Raw genomic sequence first — 16,563 nt, forward strand, 5'->3', positions numbered from 1 at the left:
ACAAAGATTATATGGGCAGCAAAACTTGAACTATTTCCATTTTTGCTTTTTTTCAGAAAAAAAAGATTAGCTGGCCTACATAAATCCTGAGTGGTGGTTATAAATGTTATTATGTCAAATGTGCATACTGCAAAATATAGAATTGCATGATGAAAAATTTTGACTTTTAGCTACTATTATAAACTATTATCATAGTTTAAAGGACAATTTAATTTAGAGCAAATCCAGTTTCCATGAGATTTGTCAAGTTGGCACTTTAGCAACAAAAGGTCCTAGGAGTAATTTTGTGAGTTCTGTGCCCCCTGGCGGATTGCTTAGGGTTTACTTTTTTTTTTTTTTTTTGTACTGAGGATTGAACCCAGAGAAATTTAGCACTGATCTACATTCCTAGTTATTTTTATTTTTATTTTTTTAATTTTGAGGCAGGGTCTTGCTAAATCGCTGAGGTTGTCCTCGAACTTACATACCCCTGCTTTAGCCTCCCAAGTCGCTGGGATTACAGGCTTGTGCCACCGCTCCAGGTTTAAGGTTTACTTTAAAAATTTCAAAATACAAAAATAACAGCATTTTCAAAATACCTAGTAAATTGGCCGCATTATCCCGGGTCAGAGACTAAGGATCATCTGCTTCTGCCCTCTTAAGGCATAGGCATGTGTAGCTACTTAAGTGCTCATTTCTATTTACCAAAAATTAGGCTCGGAGGGCGGATCCCTCAAGCCATCTCACCACAAATCCCGGTGACTCACGCCTGTCACTCTTTCCTCCGGCTGGTCTAGTGGGACCGCTGCTTAGAAATCCCACAAATTGGATAATCCAAAGAGGGCGGGGAAAGGAGATACACAGCCAATCAGACTTCGGCCCCATGCCTAGCCAATCGGGTCGGGTCAGTTGGGGCTTAGCCAATCGGGCTTGACGAGGAAGACCTGAGTCAGTGCTTACGCCTCTAGCTCACAGTTGTGTGTAGCGCTGAGTCGATTTCCCCTAGCTTGGGGTCCCGATCCTACCTTGCTTTTTGGCTTGTTCTTGGGGAAACCTTGGAAGTCCAGTCCCAGGAACCATGGGGCGGCAGTGGGGGCCCTCCATGAAGGCGGCCGAGCAGGCGGGCTGCGTGGTGAGCGCCTCCAGGGCCGGACAGCCGGAAGCGGGCTCTTGGAGCTGCAGCGGGGTAATCCTGAGCCGCAACCCGGGCCTGGTGTTGTGCCACGGGGGAATCTTCACCCCCTTCCTGCGGGCTGGCAGCGGGGCCCTGACCGCGGCCGGCACCACCACCCTGCCCGGCGACAGTTGTAGTGACGACCTGCGCCTTCACGTACAATGGGGACCAACGGCCACGAGTACCGCCGGCCGCGCGGAGCCAGGTCGTCCCGGACTGTGCACGCCGCAATGCTCGGGCCTCGAACCCGGCCTGGCCGCGCGGCCCCGCGGACGACTCCTGCAACCGCCGCGTAGGGCCGAGTTATTGCTGCTGCTAAGCTGCCCGGCCTTTCGGGCCCACTTCGCGCGCCTCTTTGGAGGCGAGGCGGCAGAGCAGTGGCGCTTCGCGAGCGCCGCGCCTGACGATGAGGTGTCAGAGGACGAGGAGGAGGATCAGCTGCGAGCGTTGGGCTGGTTCGCGCTGCTGCGCGTGCAGCCCGGCCAGGAGGCGGAGGAGGAGGTCGGGCCCGCGATGACCGTAGCGCCTCTCGGGATTGTGCCCAAGGGCGCGCAGCTGCTGGCCTGCGGTTCCCCGTTCGGGGCTTTTTGCCCAGACATCTTCCTCAACACGCTGAGCCGCGGTGTGCTCAGCAACGTGGCCGGCCCGCTGCTGCTTACCGACGCTCGCTGTCTGCCAGGCACTGAGGGCGGTGGCGTTTTCGCTGCGCGACCCGCAGGATCGCTGGTGGCACTGGTGGCGGCGCCACTCTGCTGGAAGGCCCGCGAGTGGGTAGGCCTCACTCTGCTCTGCGCCGCAGCTCCGCTGCTTCGCGTCGCCCGCGCAGCGCTCGCCCACCTCCAGCCCGATGCCGCTGCCCTGGCAGATCTCCTGCCGCCCGAGGTGGGCGTCCCGCGGGGCCTGTCCCTTCAAGACCCGGGACCCCCGTGGGCAGCCGCAGCCGTGCTGGTGGAGTGCGGCACCGTGTGGGGCTCAGGAGTGGCCGTGGCGTCTCGCCTCGTGGTGACCTGCCGGCACGTGGCCCCTCGGGAGGCGGCCAGAGTCCTGGTGCATTCTGTCACCCCCAAGTAAGGGCCTCAGGACTGTCCCTCTTTGCTCCTCACCAGGTTTCAGGTGTGGACCCAGACCTTCCACATGGAGGATTGTGGGGGCCTTTCTGCTGGCCTTATGTTGGTGCTTTGGGAATGTAGTGGGAGTAGATGCCTGTGACTCCCCCTCATTCTTGATAGGCAGGGCCTGAATAGAGCTTGGTCAGGATGCCAAGATACAAGCAGATTTGGAATTGGGAGCTGTGGGGCCGTTCCCTACATACAGGACTGGACATTTTTGAGCTCCTTCTCACAGTCTGAATTTCTTACCTCCTAGCCCTGGACCTCACACCTCTCATTGAGCCCTTTGATCCCGTTCCCTAACATTGACATTTCAGGGACCCAGGACATTGCCCTCTAGGGGTGATGAGATAGACCTTCTAATCTTAGAATTTTTATCTCTTGCAGTTTAGCAGTGGCTGCCTCTCTGGGTGAAAGTTACAAATGTATAGTTCTACCTAAGTAAATGAAGGGTTGAGGCCCAGGCAGATGGATAACTTTGTGAACAATTTGTAGATGACCCTGGTGGGCAGCCAGGCTGACTTCAGATAGTCACTAGTTCCTTGTGTAGCCAAAAGTAGCCTTGTCCTCCCTGGGCCAGAGCCTTGGCTTCCAGGCTTGGTTTTTCTGTTTCTGTTGTAGCCCCAGGTGCTTAATCCAGGCCAAAGTTAAGCAGTATAGCACCTTGATGTTAATGCCTGGCCTTACCTTGCAAGCCTTTTCAAATCTCTTTTGAATTCCCAAGATTAGCCCAGTGTGGCTAACCTAGCCCAGCTTTGCCACAGAGGGCCCGCATGGGTGGCTGACCAGACAGCCATGATTTTAGACAACCATGATTTTACAGGGAAAGCTGATGGTGAGGTTTTCCTGATGATGGCCCCCAACTCCTCACCCCTCTATTCCTGTTCCTAAGAAAACCAGTGTTTGTAGGAAAATACCCCTTCAGTATGTAGCAGGATGTCCCTGTGAGGTGTTGGGCAAGTCACTTAATGTGTGTAAGCTTCACCCTGCCCCCTCTAAGTGAGCTTACATGTAAATTCTTTGGCCAGAGACTGGCACATAGTGTGCTCTGAAAACATGATATAAACAAGCAGTAAGAGGGCTAGAAGCCCATCATGCCACCCCAATAAAATATGAACCCATAAGGAGGCAATGAAGAACTATTCCCATTTGTTTGCCCAACTTCTACTTGTCATGTGACCCTGGGAATGTCACTCAACCTCTGGGCTTCAGCTATACCATATAAAACAGACAATGTCAAGCCCCAGTACCAAAAATGAAAAATAAGTAGAATGGAGATTGTATCAGTGCCTAATTCACAGGGTCACGAGGACTAAGTGAAATGATGTCCACAAGACATCAGCACCAGGCCTGGCATGTGGTGCTCAGCAGGTATCAGGTGTTCATTATCATGGCAAGGAACAGGAAACTTTGCATACAAGTGCTCTATTGTTTGTAAAGCATGTTTGGTTAAGTGACATACCCAGAGCTGCCTGGTTGGTTAAGTTTCAGGACTGACCCAGATCTTCTGACTCCCAAGTCCATGAATTTTGCTGTCACTCTCATCTTGCTTTCTCCCCGGTGCCAAACTAGCCTGTCACTTGTTTCCCTTGCTCCCAGGAGTGTGGCCATCTGGGGACATGTGGTGTTTGCCACCCAGGAGACATCTCCCTATGACATAGCAGTGGTGAACCTGGAGGAGGACCTAGAAGGTGTCCCTATGCCTGTGCCAACTGAGCACTTCCATGAAGGTAAAGGACAAAGGGTTCAGCCTGAAGGCAAGCCCTCTGGTCTGGGCTGGACCTCAGGAAGGAGAGTCAGGGTTGACTAGCCATGCCACACCAAGTGGCAGCTCCCTTCCCCTGCCTGCAGAGGTAATGAGTCAGGGTGGCACTGTGAGGTTCTTGTTGGGGCTGTTCCAGAATGCCCCAGGTGCTGGGGGCAGCTGGTGTAACCTGTGAAGGGTAAGGCATGGCCCAACCCCCAGGCTCTGCAGCAGTGTAGTGTTGGGGGGCTGGGTTTTGGAGGCTCCTAATGCATTTAGGCTGGTCAGAGGAGTGTGTGGTATCTTCAGGGCTCCCATGGCATGATTAGGTAAATGGCTCTGAGATGCTGCCACATGGTGGGAGATGTCCCATTTCATGGAGACCGTGTGATATAGTGATGAAGAGGACAGATGCTCTGGATCAGCTTCTCCTCTGCCACTGCTGTCCTTGGACAGACTGCTAAACTGTCCTCTGCCTGGGTCACCACATCTGCAGAATGGGATCCATGCACCTTATCTTGGGTGTGGTGAGGACTGTTTGAGATGTGCCTATAAAGCATCTAACCCTAGGCTCTGCCTTGTACCTTCAAAGCACTTGGGGAGGAAGGTGGTGGCTACTTTATAGCCCTCATCACCATTTCTTTTCCCAGGAGACTTTTTAATCCCAGGAGGTGATGAATATTAATTCCACCAACATTTATTGAGCACCTAGATACGTGAAAAGAACCGCAAAGCCGGTTCAGTGGTGCACGCATGTAATCCCAGAGGCTTGGGAGGCTGAGACGGAAGAATCTTGAGTTCCAAGCCAGCCTCAGGAACTGCCAGGCACTAAGCAACTCAGTGAGAGCCTGTCTCTAAATAAAATACAAAATAGAGCTGGGGATGTGGCTCAGTGGTCGAGTGCCCCTGAGTTCAATCCCTGGTCCAAAAGAAAAAAAAAAGAACCCCAAGTGTGACTGGCTGGTCTTCCTGCAGTGGGGACCTGGGAAAGAAGGCTCCTTGGCATGGGAGTATCTGAGCAAAAACTAAAGGGGCAGAGCGGGTCGGGACCTTTGGAGAGGGTGGGGATGTGTTGGGAGTGAGTCCTCCCCTGCTTCACCCTCCTTCCCTCTCTCACAGGAGATCCTGTCAGCGTGGTGGGCTTCGGTGTCTTTGGCCAAACCTGTGGACCCTCGATGACCTCAGGCATCCTGTCAGCTGTGGTGCGGGTGGACGACACACCAGTGATGCTGCAGACCACGTGCGCTGTGCACGGTGGCTCTAGTGGGGGACCCCTGTTTTCCACCCATTCAGGGGACCTCCTGGGTAACCAGCTCCTTGGCCCTCTCCCATCCTTCTCCTTGCCAGAGCCTCAGTCCTGCACTGTGAATGTTCTGTGTCCAGCCCTGGGAGGACCCTCTGAATGGGAAGATGGTGGGCATAGATGGTGGGTGTTATGCCCACAGTTAGTTCACCTGAGTTTTCAGGCTATTCTGCCTTTGAAGGTGGAGAGGGAGGTAGGCTGAGCTGGAAGGGAAGAGATCTGGGCCTTGATCTGTTCTCTGCCACTACTCTGCTGTGTGACCTTAGGTAAGTCAGTCTCAAGCCTATGGTTCCTAGGCAGGTAAAGTGAATAATGAGTGAGTGACTAGAGGAAGTGGAGGGCTAAGGTCAGGGGTCAATTAGGATGAACTCTGCTCAGCTGCAGCAGATTGTGGCCTGATAGTATTTAACAAGAAGCTGGGAATTTTTTTTTTTTTTAAGTACCAGGGATCGAACCCAGGGACACTTAATCATGGAGCCACATCTCCAGCCCCTTTTAGTTTTAATTTTATTTTTGAGCAGAGTCTTGCTAAGTTGCTTAGGGCCTCGCTAATTTGCTGAGGCTGGCTTTCAACTTGCGATCCTCCTGCCTCAGCCTCCCAAGCTGCTGGGATTAGAGGTATAAGCCACCATGCCCATCTGAACTTTTTAAAAAATCCATTTAGCTATTTAAAAAGAGGGAGAGAGAAGCACTGTAAGTCAGAAACTGCTAGGATTCTGTGTATAGCACTACTTGTTTATTACTAGCCTTTATTAGTTCTACTTTTTTTTTTCTTTTTTAGTACCTGGAATTGAACCCAGGTGCACTTGTCACTGAGCCACACCCTCAGCCCTTTTTATTTTTTTATTTAGAGACAGAGTCTCACTGAGTTGCTTAGGGCCTCAATAAATTGCCGAGGCTGGCTTTGAACTTGTGGTTCCCGTGTCTTAGCCTCCTGAGCTGCTGGGATTACAGGCATGCCCCACAGCACCTAGCACTGCTTTTCATTATTTCTAACTTTTTTCTCTTATAGTGAGTAACCTTACTTTTGCTATCTACAGTATTTTTACTTGTTTGTTCAACTCTAAACAGCTTTAGAATTGCTAAAAACCTCACAGGGGTGAGCACCGGTTTCAGCTAGTACAGTGTTGTGTGTTCATGTGCAGTTGTTTTTGTCTTTGACCTTACAGTGTCAGTCAGAACAGTGCTTTCCAAAGGTACTTAGCTCAGCTTCTCTTTCATTGTGGTTATTTATTTGTAATAAGAGTCACAACTTTTCTCCATGTTTCCTTACATCCTGGTTGCTTTTTTAAGCCATATATACAAATAGGTGAATGCAGAAATAAAATTCAGATTTGTGTGCATAAGTTAGTACCCCCCACCCACCCTTGTACAGTCTGTATCTCCTACTCTGTCCACCAAGAGGGACAGGGACACTTTCACTCCATTTGCCAACAAGCACTTTTGGAACCCAGACCTTGGTTTCTAAATTCTATTCCCTAACAAAAGGAACCAAGAACTGGATGATCCCAGGGCGGGGGCAGGGAAAAACCAAGTTGAACTAGGAGTGTCTTATCCCAAAAAAGGAAGTCCTAATGAGAAGAATGATGGGGCATGTCAAGTGCTGACAGGACCAGGACCAACCCTGAAGCTCCCATTGAACAACTCAAACAGCCAAGCAAATATCAGTAGTGTCACCTATAACCCAAAGAAAAGAATGAACATCCATGAGTCCACATTGACACAAAGAGAACCAAAGAAGTTAGAAATGGAGACAAGCAGCAGCTCTTCCCTACAGAATTCTAATTAATAAATGTAGAGAAGAAATGAGGAAAACGGGGATTCACAAGACACCACAGCTGCAGTTGCAGACAAGAGCTAAATGGACAGATGTCGAAAATAGTGGGCAAAGTATTTGCATAGCCTCAGAATAGCTCCTCAAATATTTAGAATTTAAAAAGGTGGAATCCTCTCTTTCAGTGGAGAGGTCTGGCAGATACTAGCTTAGCCAGTGGTCAAGGTCAACACCAAAAGTACCATGTGTCCAGGCTGGGGAAGTAGCTCAGTGGTAGAGAGCGCTGCCACGTGTTGGTTCGTGGTCATAAAAAGGACAAACAGTACTATAATAGACATCAGCCACCTCCTGATAACACAGTGAGACAGACAGGTCACTTCTTTGGGATTCTTCCCAATAATGCAAAATTCCATTGACCCTGGGATAAATTTAGGCCCATTGTACAAAATAACCGTCTCATACTCTTCAAAGTGTCAAGGCCATGAAAGAAGGAAAAGCCGAGGAATCAGCCCAAATTGTCAGAGATTTTGGAAGATGTGACAACTAAAGCAATGTGAGATCCTGGGTTAGACAGGGTTGTGGTGGTGTGAGGAACAGCTGCCTTATTATAGGAAACTCGTTGGCATCTGTTATGATGGAAGTTTTGAGCTCCCCACAGGACCTGGAGATTCCAGAATAGAGATGATCCTTCTCTCACATCTGTTCGGGCTACCCCTGGCTCATATCCTCTTTGTTTTCTGACTCCTCAACAGGCATTGTCGCCAGCAACACCCGGGACAATAACACAGGGGCCACCTACCCCCACCTGAACTTCAGCATTCCCATCACGGTGCTTCAGCCCGCCCTGCAGCGGTACATTCAGACTGGCGACCTGGGGGGCTTCCATGACCTGAACCGCGCTGCTGAGTCAGTCAGCGTGGTGTGGAGGCTGCAGCGGCCCCTGCCCGAGACCCCTAGGAGCAAGCTCTGAGGCTCTATCATCCCCTCCCCCTGCAGAAGAGGAGTGACTGTTTTATGCCATAGAAGTGATGTTGAGGTTGAAGCCACCTTAGGATCCAAGGCCCACCCAGCTCCAGGACTCCAGTCCCATGGGCCTCAGAGTTGGCAGCCTGTTTTGGGGTGCTTTCTTGACCCCCCACTTCTTCAGCACTAGAATCAATCATGTTATTTTCCTCCTGGGGATTCAAGCCAGCTGCACAGAACTCTGGTCCTGGTAGTCAGGTGCTGCTTGGAAGACTTTGTATCTGTCCTGCTGACTCCTGGGCTCCCCATGTCGGGGATGACAGAGGACTCTGGGCTTCCTCAGAGGACCTTAGCACACAGGGCCTACTTTGAAGGCCAGAGACAAAGGGTTGGGGTACAGTGTGTCCCTGCTCTGCCACACCTATGGGCAGGCAGGTCCCTGGCCAGGACACCTGGGTCTTCACTCATTCAGTGCCTTCATTTTCCAGCCCGCATCCTGGGTCTCAGGGATCTTGGGGGTTGAATGTGTGGTTGGGACTTGGGAATAAACACAATCTACTACTTCTCTATAGCCGACTCTTTTTCCTAAGAGTTCAGTCAGAAGTAGACAAGCACCCAGTAAAGAATGCCCCCTCTCTATTCTGTTTTCTTGGCAGGGTTCCATCTCACAGGAGTCTCCTGCCAGGCTGTCTCTGGTTACTAGTCATGTTCCAGTCAGTGCTGTCTGGGGCTTGTAGGTGGTCCTAGAGGGTGGTGGTCTTGGCCTGGCAGCAGCTATTTTTTAATTTTTATTTTTAATTTTTTATTTTATTTTATGTGGTGCTGAGGATCGAATCCAGCGCCCCACGCATGCCAGGCGAGCGCATTACCGCTTGAGCCACATCCCCAGCCCCTGGCAGCAGCTATTTAGAAAATTCTTGGGATATGCAGAGGTCTGGGCTGGACTCCAGGCTGGGTAGGAGTTCCAAGGAAGCCACAGCAACTTCCAGGAGTTAAGACCAACTGTGAATTGCACTGTGCACTGTGTGCCCAGGGCTCTTAAGAAATGATTTTTTGGGGGAGGGTGAGGCAGGAGGATTGCAAATTCAAAGCCAGCTTTAGCAACTTAGTAAGGCCCTAAGCAACTTAAGGAGACCCTGTCTCAACAAGGATTAGAGATGTAGCATAGTGGTAAAGCGCCTCTGGGTTCAATATCCAGTAAACCCCACACCTCTGCAAAAAATGATTTTCATTTGCAGGTTGAATGCCATTTGGGAGATGGCTAGGGGGCTGATCTAGGAGTAAGTATCTTGTTTCTAATATTTAGTGGACTCTGGGCAACTGCAGAAGGCTTCCATGATGGTGGTTCTTGCCTTTATAGAGTGAGAACGGGCCCAGGGGGTGAGGTTAGCATGAGAAGTCCTACATGGGTCAGTGGAAGCAGGAGGCTGGGTCTGAAGTCTGGCCTTCCTGCGGGTGGGAGGGGAGGATCTATTCCAGAGCATATGGTGCCAAGGCACTCAGTCTGTTCTTGGGAGACTGGTGTGTTTGGCCCAGAGTACAATGCGCAGAGCAGCTGGCCGCGCAAGAATATGTCCGGGGACCAGAGAGGGGCTTCATCAAGGTGACTCAGGTGCTGTTCTGTGAAAGGAGAGTTCAGGGTGTACCAAGTGGACTAGAAATGGGGACAGTGTTCTAGCCAAGAATAGCGGGAAGTGGGAGAAGGAAGTGTACAACCACGCCCTTGTTCTGGGAGTGCTCCCAAACTGGAAAAGAGAAAGGCTGAGGCCCCAGAACCGGTTAAGATGGCCTTGGTGAGAGAGAAGTTGACAGGCAGGACTGGTGGGCATGGAGGATTGAGTTCCACAAGAGGCTGAAATGGCCAGCTGGAGGGCTGAGTCCCAGAGGGAGGAAGGTCCAGTGGTGCCTGGATTTCTGGCTGGGATAACAATGAGGTGATGACAAGTTCAGGGCTCTGAGACCTCAAGTAGAGGTCTGAGAATGCAGGGTGCTGAGGAGCAGATGAGTTCGATAGTGAGGAGGAAGTGCCCTCCATCTCAGGGCTTAAGAGTTTATTGTTCATGTCAAGATCAAAGTAGTGTCTGACCAAGAAAGGAAGCTTGGCTCCCGTGCAGTATGATGAACGGGCTCTGCTTCCTTCCCTCCTGTGGCTCTGATGTTGGGTCTTGGGGTCCTAGAGTTCTCCATCAGGTCTTCTACCTGCCTGTTGGTTGGGGGAAGAGAGGAGAAAGGATCCCTGCTTCATGAAATACACCCAACTGCAAACCCATGACAGTCAACTCCAAGCCATCTCTGAATATTTATTGTTAAAAGTTGATTTTTTTATGTTGCTAAAAATATGTATCCTGTCATTCTTTTAAAACTGCCAACTGTGTCAATGGGAAGAAAGAATATTTTAATCATATAGTCATTCTGTGCTGCAATGTGTTGCCAACAGTCATTGATCTGTGAGAATAAAGAGCTTTTACTGGGAAAATAAAAAAGGGATGGGGATGTAGCTCAGTGGTTAAGTGATTCCGAGTTCAATTCCCAGTACCCCCCAAACATATGTACATATAATATATACGTAACATTTATATACATATATATATACATACATATATTTTAAACACACGGAAATAATTTTAAACACACGGAAAATCCACAAGAATTCCTAAACATCCTTCACCCAGAGACCCCACTCGATTTCAACCGTGCCCCAGTGGTGTTTTGTAACAAAAGATCTAACTTGGGGTCACAGATTGCACCCAAGAGCCACTTTTCTGTTCTCCCTTGAATTGGAACAGTTCCTCAGGCTCTACTTGAACTTCATGCCCTTGACTTTTTGTTTTAAAGAACGAGAGAGAGAGAGAGAGAGATAATTTTTTTTTCAGAAAGAGTGAGAGAGAGGGAGAGAGAGGGAGAATTTTAATGTTTATTTTTTTTAGTATTTGGTGGACACAACATCTTTGACTGTATGTAGTGCTGAGGATCGAACCCGGGCCGCACGCCTGTCAGGCGAGCGCGCTACCGCTTGAGCCCCAGCCCCAGCCCCATACCCTTGACTTTCTGAAGACAACAGGACTGTCATTTCATGGACTGTCTCCTCACTTAGGTTTGTCCAAGCATCTTGGGCTGGGTAATCACAGAAGTGATGTCTTCTCATTGCGCGTCCTCTGGAGTAGCACACAATGTTTATTTATCCGATTACAGATGATACTAATTTTGACTACAACTTTCTCCTTTGTAAAGTTCTCATTTCTCCTGGGTAATAAAGAATAATAATTTGAGCCGGACACAGAGGTGCAGGCCGGTTATCCCAGCAACTCGGGAGGCTGAAGCAGGAGGATCACAAGCTCAAGGCCAGTCTGGGTGACTTAGTGAGACTCTTGTCTCAAAATAATATGAAAAGAGCAGGTGATGAGCTCAGGGGCAGAGCACTTGCTTAGCATGCATGAAGTCCTGTGTTCAATTCCTGGTACCTCCCCCCCAAATTTGTGCAGAAGTACTCTGGGACTATGTAAATCTACTGTTCCTTATTCCACCTTTACCTGTTAGGTGTTGTACCTATTCTGTTTGCTGGCTGAGTAACTGAACTGGTTGCCAAGCGGTCACTTTGTATTGTTATTCCTCCTACACACAGGAGGTGGCATTCTGTTGTCAGAGTTTTCCCTTCTCTCTGTGTCTGTGGACTTATGGATTCATATTTTATTGGGTGGGTTAAAATGTCATTTATTTTGGTGTCCATATTGCTCTGGATCTGGCTAGTGAGCCTGCCTTCAAGTGGCATCTCCCCATCATTATTCCAGAATGTCCTTCATGGCAAAATGGTCTAGGCCTCTTTGTCCTTTTCCTAGAATCAGCCATTTCTCCAGGATTCTTCTAGTGGAAAATGGCATTTGGAACATTGCTGCTCCTGGGCCCTCTTGACATCTGTTGATTTCTATTGCTTTCTCTCTGTGGTACGCCATAGGCTCACACAGATAGCTCCAGTTTGGAAGCTATGGTGTAAGTATGAAGCTTTTCAAACACCTCCCTCCATCAGAGGGGACCCTGGCTCCCTTGTTCTCGCTATGTTCACTTGTTTGCTCCACTGCCAGCACATGGCCATCTCCTGACCTGACCTCTCCGTGCTGTCCCAGGCTCCCTGTTTTAATTCTGTCCTTGCAGGGGCCACCCTAGCTGCTCCACCCAAGCCTGCCCAGTGATTTTTTCTTTCTTTCTGGCATGGGGATGAACCCAGGGGCACTCTACCACTGAGCTGCAGCCCTGGCCCTTTTTAATTTCGCTAAGTTGCCCAGGTTGGCCTTAAACTTGCTATCTTCCTGCCTCAGCCTCTGAAGTCACTGAGATCACAGGCCTGATGCTTGCCCAGTGACATTTTTACTTCAATAGGAAGAGGGCAGGAAGCCCTCTCAGATTTCCCACACAAATGCCCAGTAGAACAAAGAGCTAATTGGGCCCACACCTTGCTGCATCTGGGGCTATGCCTTCTGATGGAGCTGTGGACAGGGTGGGTCCATTTAGGATAGGCCTGACTGGACTACAGATGGGGCTGGGGAGTGGAGGTGATACTGCAGGAGTAGGGGCCACAAAGGGCCAGCGTCAACAGGGGCAAAGTGGGAGCCTCCAATGGGCTGAGAAGTGACAAGCAGAGTCATAGGAAGAAGCCTATCGAGGCCTAAGACCCAGGCCACAGAGACAGACATGATGTTAGCAAAGTCCATTTTCTTTTCTCCTCGGGTGTATACTAGCCTGCATTTCATGGCCACCCTCACAGATAGGCATAGTCTCTGAATTCCAACTCCTGGATCTAGGGAGCAGGTAGTGAAGCATTCTAGTCTGGCCTACAAGAAACTTCTGCCTGGACTTCTCTAAGCAATGACCCCCTCCTCTTGATGGGAATGAAGGAAACACCTGAAAGAGACTTGGAAGCTACATGTTGCAGTGAATAGAACCTCTTTTAGTCTGGTCCCTGGATGACTGTATAGGAGGCGGCCCCATTCATTAGTCTACTGGCCAAGAACTGATGCTCCAGCAGGAAATGCACTCCTGTTCCATTTTGGGGTCTATTTGTCATAGCAGCAGAATCTACTCTAATATAGTCTTTTCCCAGCTGGGAGCATTATACCCAACTATATGTTGGGGGGAGCAGAAATGGGGCCTCTCTTTCCTTTGAGTCTTACCAATTCAGTTGGAACTACAGACAGAAAAGGAGAATGTTTACCAAGCTCTTCAGAATTGATGGTTGCCTCTTCCCTAAGTGGGGTTACTGCTTCTTCCCAGGCTCCTGAGTTGATCCTGGGTCCTGTGACCTGGAGAAGAACAATACAGCCCCTTGTCTGTCAGAAAGGTCCTCAGGCCCAGGCTCCCTGGGGATCAGATAAACACCTCTTCCTCCTTTTAGATTCTGTGATGTAAGATAATTTGCCTGCTATCCCCACCAGTCATCAAAGTTCTGTGGACTGTAATTGCCAGTGTTTCGGTATCCAAATCACCAAGCCTTCCTAAAACCTCTAGCACCCAGAAATTCAAAGACAAAGGTCCTTTGTTAGGCCCAACCCCTGATTTTCAATTCCAAAGCTTTGGGCATTACTTGATGGGCAGAGAGGTACGACATGAACTGTCTGGGAAAGGGCACAAAAGGGATTGCATGAGACCCTGTCCCCTCTCCTGGAGAGGGTGTCTTCTGCATGCCAGTAAGATGTTGGGTGGCAAAGAGGACAACTTGTTGATTTTCAGGGTTTGAGCAGATCCTTAGAGACGGGCCATACCAGCTCTGACGTGCCATGCCCAAGTGCAGCTTCTTCCCCCTTCCACCTCCCTCTGCTCTCTTCTGTCTTTACCTTCCTGCTGTGCTTTTGAGTGCTTCCTGTGCAACCTAGACAGACCCAGGGAAGGCCTGAGAGTATTCTCTGTGTCACATGTTATTGGGCTGAATTCAGGAAATTTCCCATGCTCGCCTTATGCCACAATTGAGACTGTTTTGCCCGCTCAGTGACCTCCAGCTCTCTTAGGCTGCTACCCTGCCAGAGGATTTCCTGGCTTTGGGGTCACAGTTGCCACCTATTGTTCAAGGCTCAACTGCTCTGCTTTACTAGCTGAGTGACTTTGCCCATGTTCCTTAGCCTGTGGGGGCCTCTATTTCCTTATGTGTAAAATAGAAATTAATAAGTCATGTCTTGCAAGAATCATGTGAAAGATGAACTTGAAAAGGTATCCAAAGCACTTCATTTGTGTCAATCAATATTAGCTATTATTTTTCTAAGAGTGCGGGATAGACTGTTTCAATAGAAATGAATCATTCTGGTTGTCAGGGGCTGAGGCCAGGGAGGATGGGGGTGCCTGCTAATGGCTATGGGATTTCTTTGGGGATGATGAAAATGCTCTGGGATTAGATAGTGATGATGGTTGTGCAACCTTACCACCATGATTATGTATGCTGTTTTTTGTTGTGTTTTGTTTTTTAGTACCTGGGATTGAATACATGCACCCCCAGCCCTTTTTATATTTAGAGACAGGGTCTCACTGAGTTGTGTAGGGCCTCTCTAAGTTGCTGAGGCTAACTTTGAGCTCACAGTCCTCTTGCCTCAGCCTCCAGAGCCGTTGGGATTATAGGCATGAGCCACTGCACCTAGCTCATGACTGTATATTGAAAGGGTAAATTTCATGACATGTAAATCATATTTTAATTTTAAAAAATCATTCATTCAGCAAACATTAGTGATTGCCCAGGGAACCAGATGTGGGGGTCAGTGCCAGACACTGGAAACACACAGTCAGCCAAGTGAGGTCTCTTCCCTAAAAAGTTGGTCTGAGATGTCCTTGTTGTCTTAGTGTCACAGTTAAACACCTGCACTTTGACCACAGTTTGTAACACTGTTTTCCTCAGAGTTTAAGGAAGGAAAAAGGAGATAAAAAGTCTTTGGACTGGGTATGGTGGTGCAGCCTGTCCTCCCAGCAACTTGGGAGGCTGAAACAGGAGGATTATAAGTTTAAGACCAGCCTCAGCAATTTAGGGAGACCCTATCTGAAAAATAAAAAAGGCCGGGGATGCTGGGGATGTGACTCCGTGGCAAAGCACCCCTGAGTTCAATCCCTAGTATCAAATAAACAAACAAACAAACTAACAAACTTTTTGAAATTAGCAAAGCCCAGGTCAAAGGCAAGACTAGCTGTACCCAGTGGACCCCCATGTCCCGCCAGTGGCTTCCTGATAACTCCCCACTGGACCACTGGACAGCGTTAGAACAGGCAGGGCCTGCGGCTCTCCACACTCATACTTTGCTGTTGGTTTCTGTGTAGCTCCAGGGGCTTAGAGAAGAAGGCAGGTATAACCAGTAAAGGAAGAGAGGCAGGATTCCAGAGAACTGGAGGATGCAGGCTGGGCCTGTGAGAACCCGTTGCTGGTGGGATGACCAACCTTCTTCCCAAACAGAGATGATTCCAGGCACCGGCATCTCCTAGAGGGAATTGAACACTTCACTCCCTATATCAGGAGTACAGGATATGAAGGTCTTGGACCACTGTTTGTAATGAAGATACAGGAATGGTTACCTCTGTGTGACAGTCAGTGAAAACTGGGAAGGTGAGGGTAGTATTCAAAAGACAGTTAGAGCAGGCACAGTGTTGCACACCTGTTATCCCAGAAATTCGCAAGGCTGAAGCAGACAGATCATATGTTCAAGGCTAGTCTTGATAATTTAGAAAGAACCTGTCTCAAAATAAAATTTTTAAAAGGGCTGGGGATGTAGCTCAGTGGTAAAGCATCTGTGGGTTCAATCTCCAGTGCCAGAGAGAGAGAGAGAGAGAGAGAGAGAGAGAGAGAGAGAGAGAGAGAGGCAGAAAGACTGTGTGTGTGTGTGTGTGTGTGTGTGTGTGTGTGTGTGTGTGTGTGTGTGTTGGGAGGTTGAGCATTGAGGTTGGGAGTGTGGGATTGAGAGTGTGAGCATTGAGGAGGTTGCCAAAGAATTGTGTGGCCTTGAGGATGTTGGGGGAAAAGGTACATTCTTACATTGCTGGTGGGACTGAAAATTGGTATAACCACTCTGGAAAGCAGTATGGAGTTTCCTCAGAAAACTTGGAACAGAATCACCATTTGACCCAACTTTCTCACTCCTTGTTATATACACAAAGGACTTAAAATCTGTATACTACAGTGACCCAGCCACATCAATGTTTATAGCAGCTCAATTCGCATTAGCTAAGCTATGGAACCAACCTAGATGCCCTTCAGCAGATGAATGGATAAAGAAATTGTGGTATATATACACATTGGAATATTACTCAGCCATAAAGGAGAATGAAATTATGACATTTGCCAACCAATGGGTGGATCTGCAGGCTATCATGGTAAGTGAAATAAGCCACTCCCCAAAAACAAGGCAGATTGTTCTCTCTGATATGCAGATGCTAACACACAATAAAGCATCGAGGGGAGAATAGAAGTTCATTGGATTAGACAAAGGGGAATCAGAGGAAGGGAAGGGGAATGGGAATAAGAAAGACAGTAGAAGGAATTGGACATAATTTTCTTAT

The 16,563-nt window shown here is 49.0% G+C and overlaps 1 protein-coding gene across 2 annotated transcripts; it reads left to right on the forward strand.

Annotated features, from left to right (window-relative positions):
- The first annotated feature begins 909 nt into the window (after positions 1–909).
- Tysnd1 (trypsin like peroxisomal matrix peptidase 1) lies at positions 910–8,615 on the forward strand. Of its 2 annotated transcripts, none has more exons than XM_013358875.4 (4): positions 910–2,220; positions 3,862–3,992; positions 5,126–5,246; positions 7,836–8,018. In XM_013358875.4, exons 1-4 carry the CDS (start codon positions 1,058–1,060, stop codon positions 7,864–7,866), a joined length of 1,446 nt encoding a protein of 481 aa, XP_013214329.2. In that variant the 5' UTR covers positions 910–1,057; the 3' UTR covers positions 7,867–8,018. The 2 variants fall into 2 exon arrangements, with proteins under 2 accessions (XP_013214329.2, XP_005326006.2); XM_005325949.5 differs by having other exon boundaries at positions 912–2,220; positions 5,126–5,311; positions 7,836–8,615.
- Positions 8,616–16,563: the final 7,948 nt, after the last annotated feature.

This window comes from Ictidomys tridecemlineatus, chromosome 1, assembly GCF_052094955.1.
Source record: "Ictidomys tridecemlineatus isolate mIctTri1 chromosome 1, mIctTri1.hap1, whole genome shotgun sequence".
In the NCBI taxonomy this organism is placed as follows: domain Eukaryota; kingdom Metazoa; phylum Chordata; class Mammalia; order Rodentia; family Sciuridae; genus Ictidomys; species Ictidomys tridecemlineatus.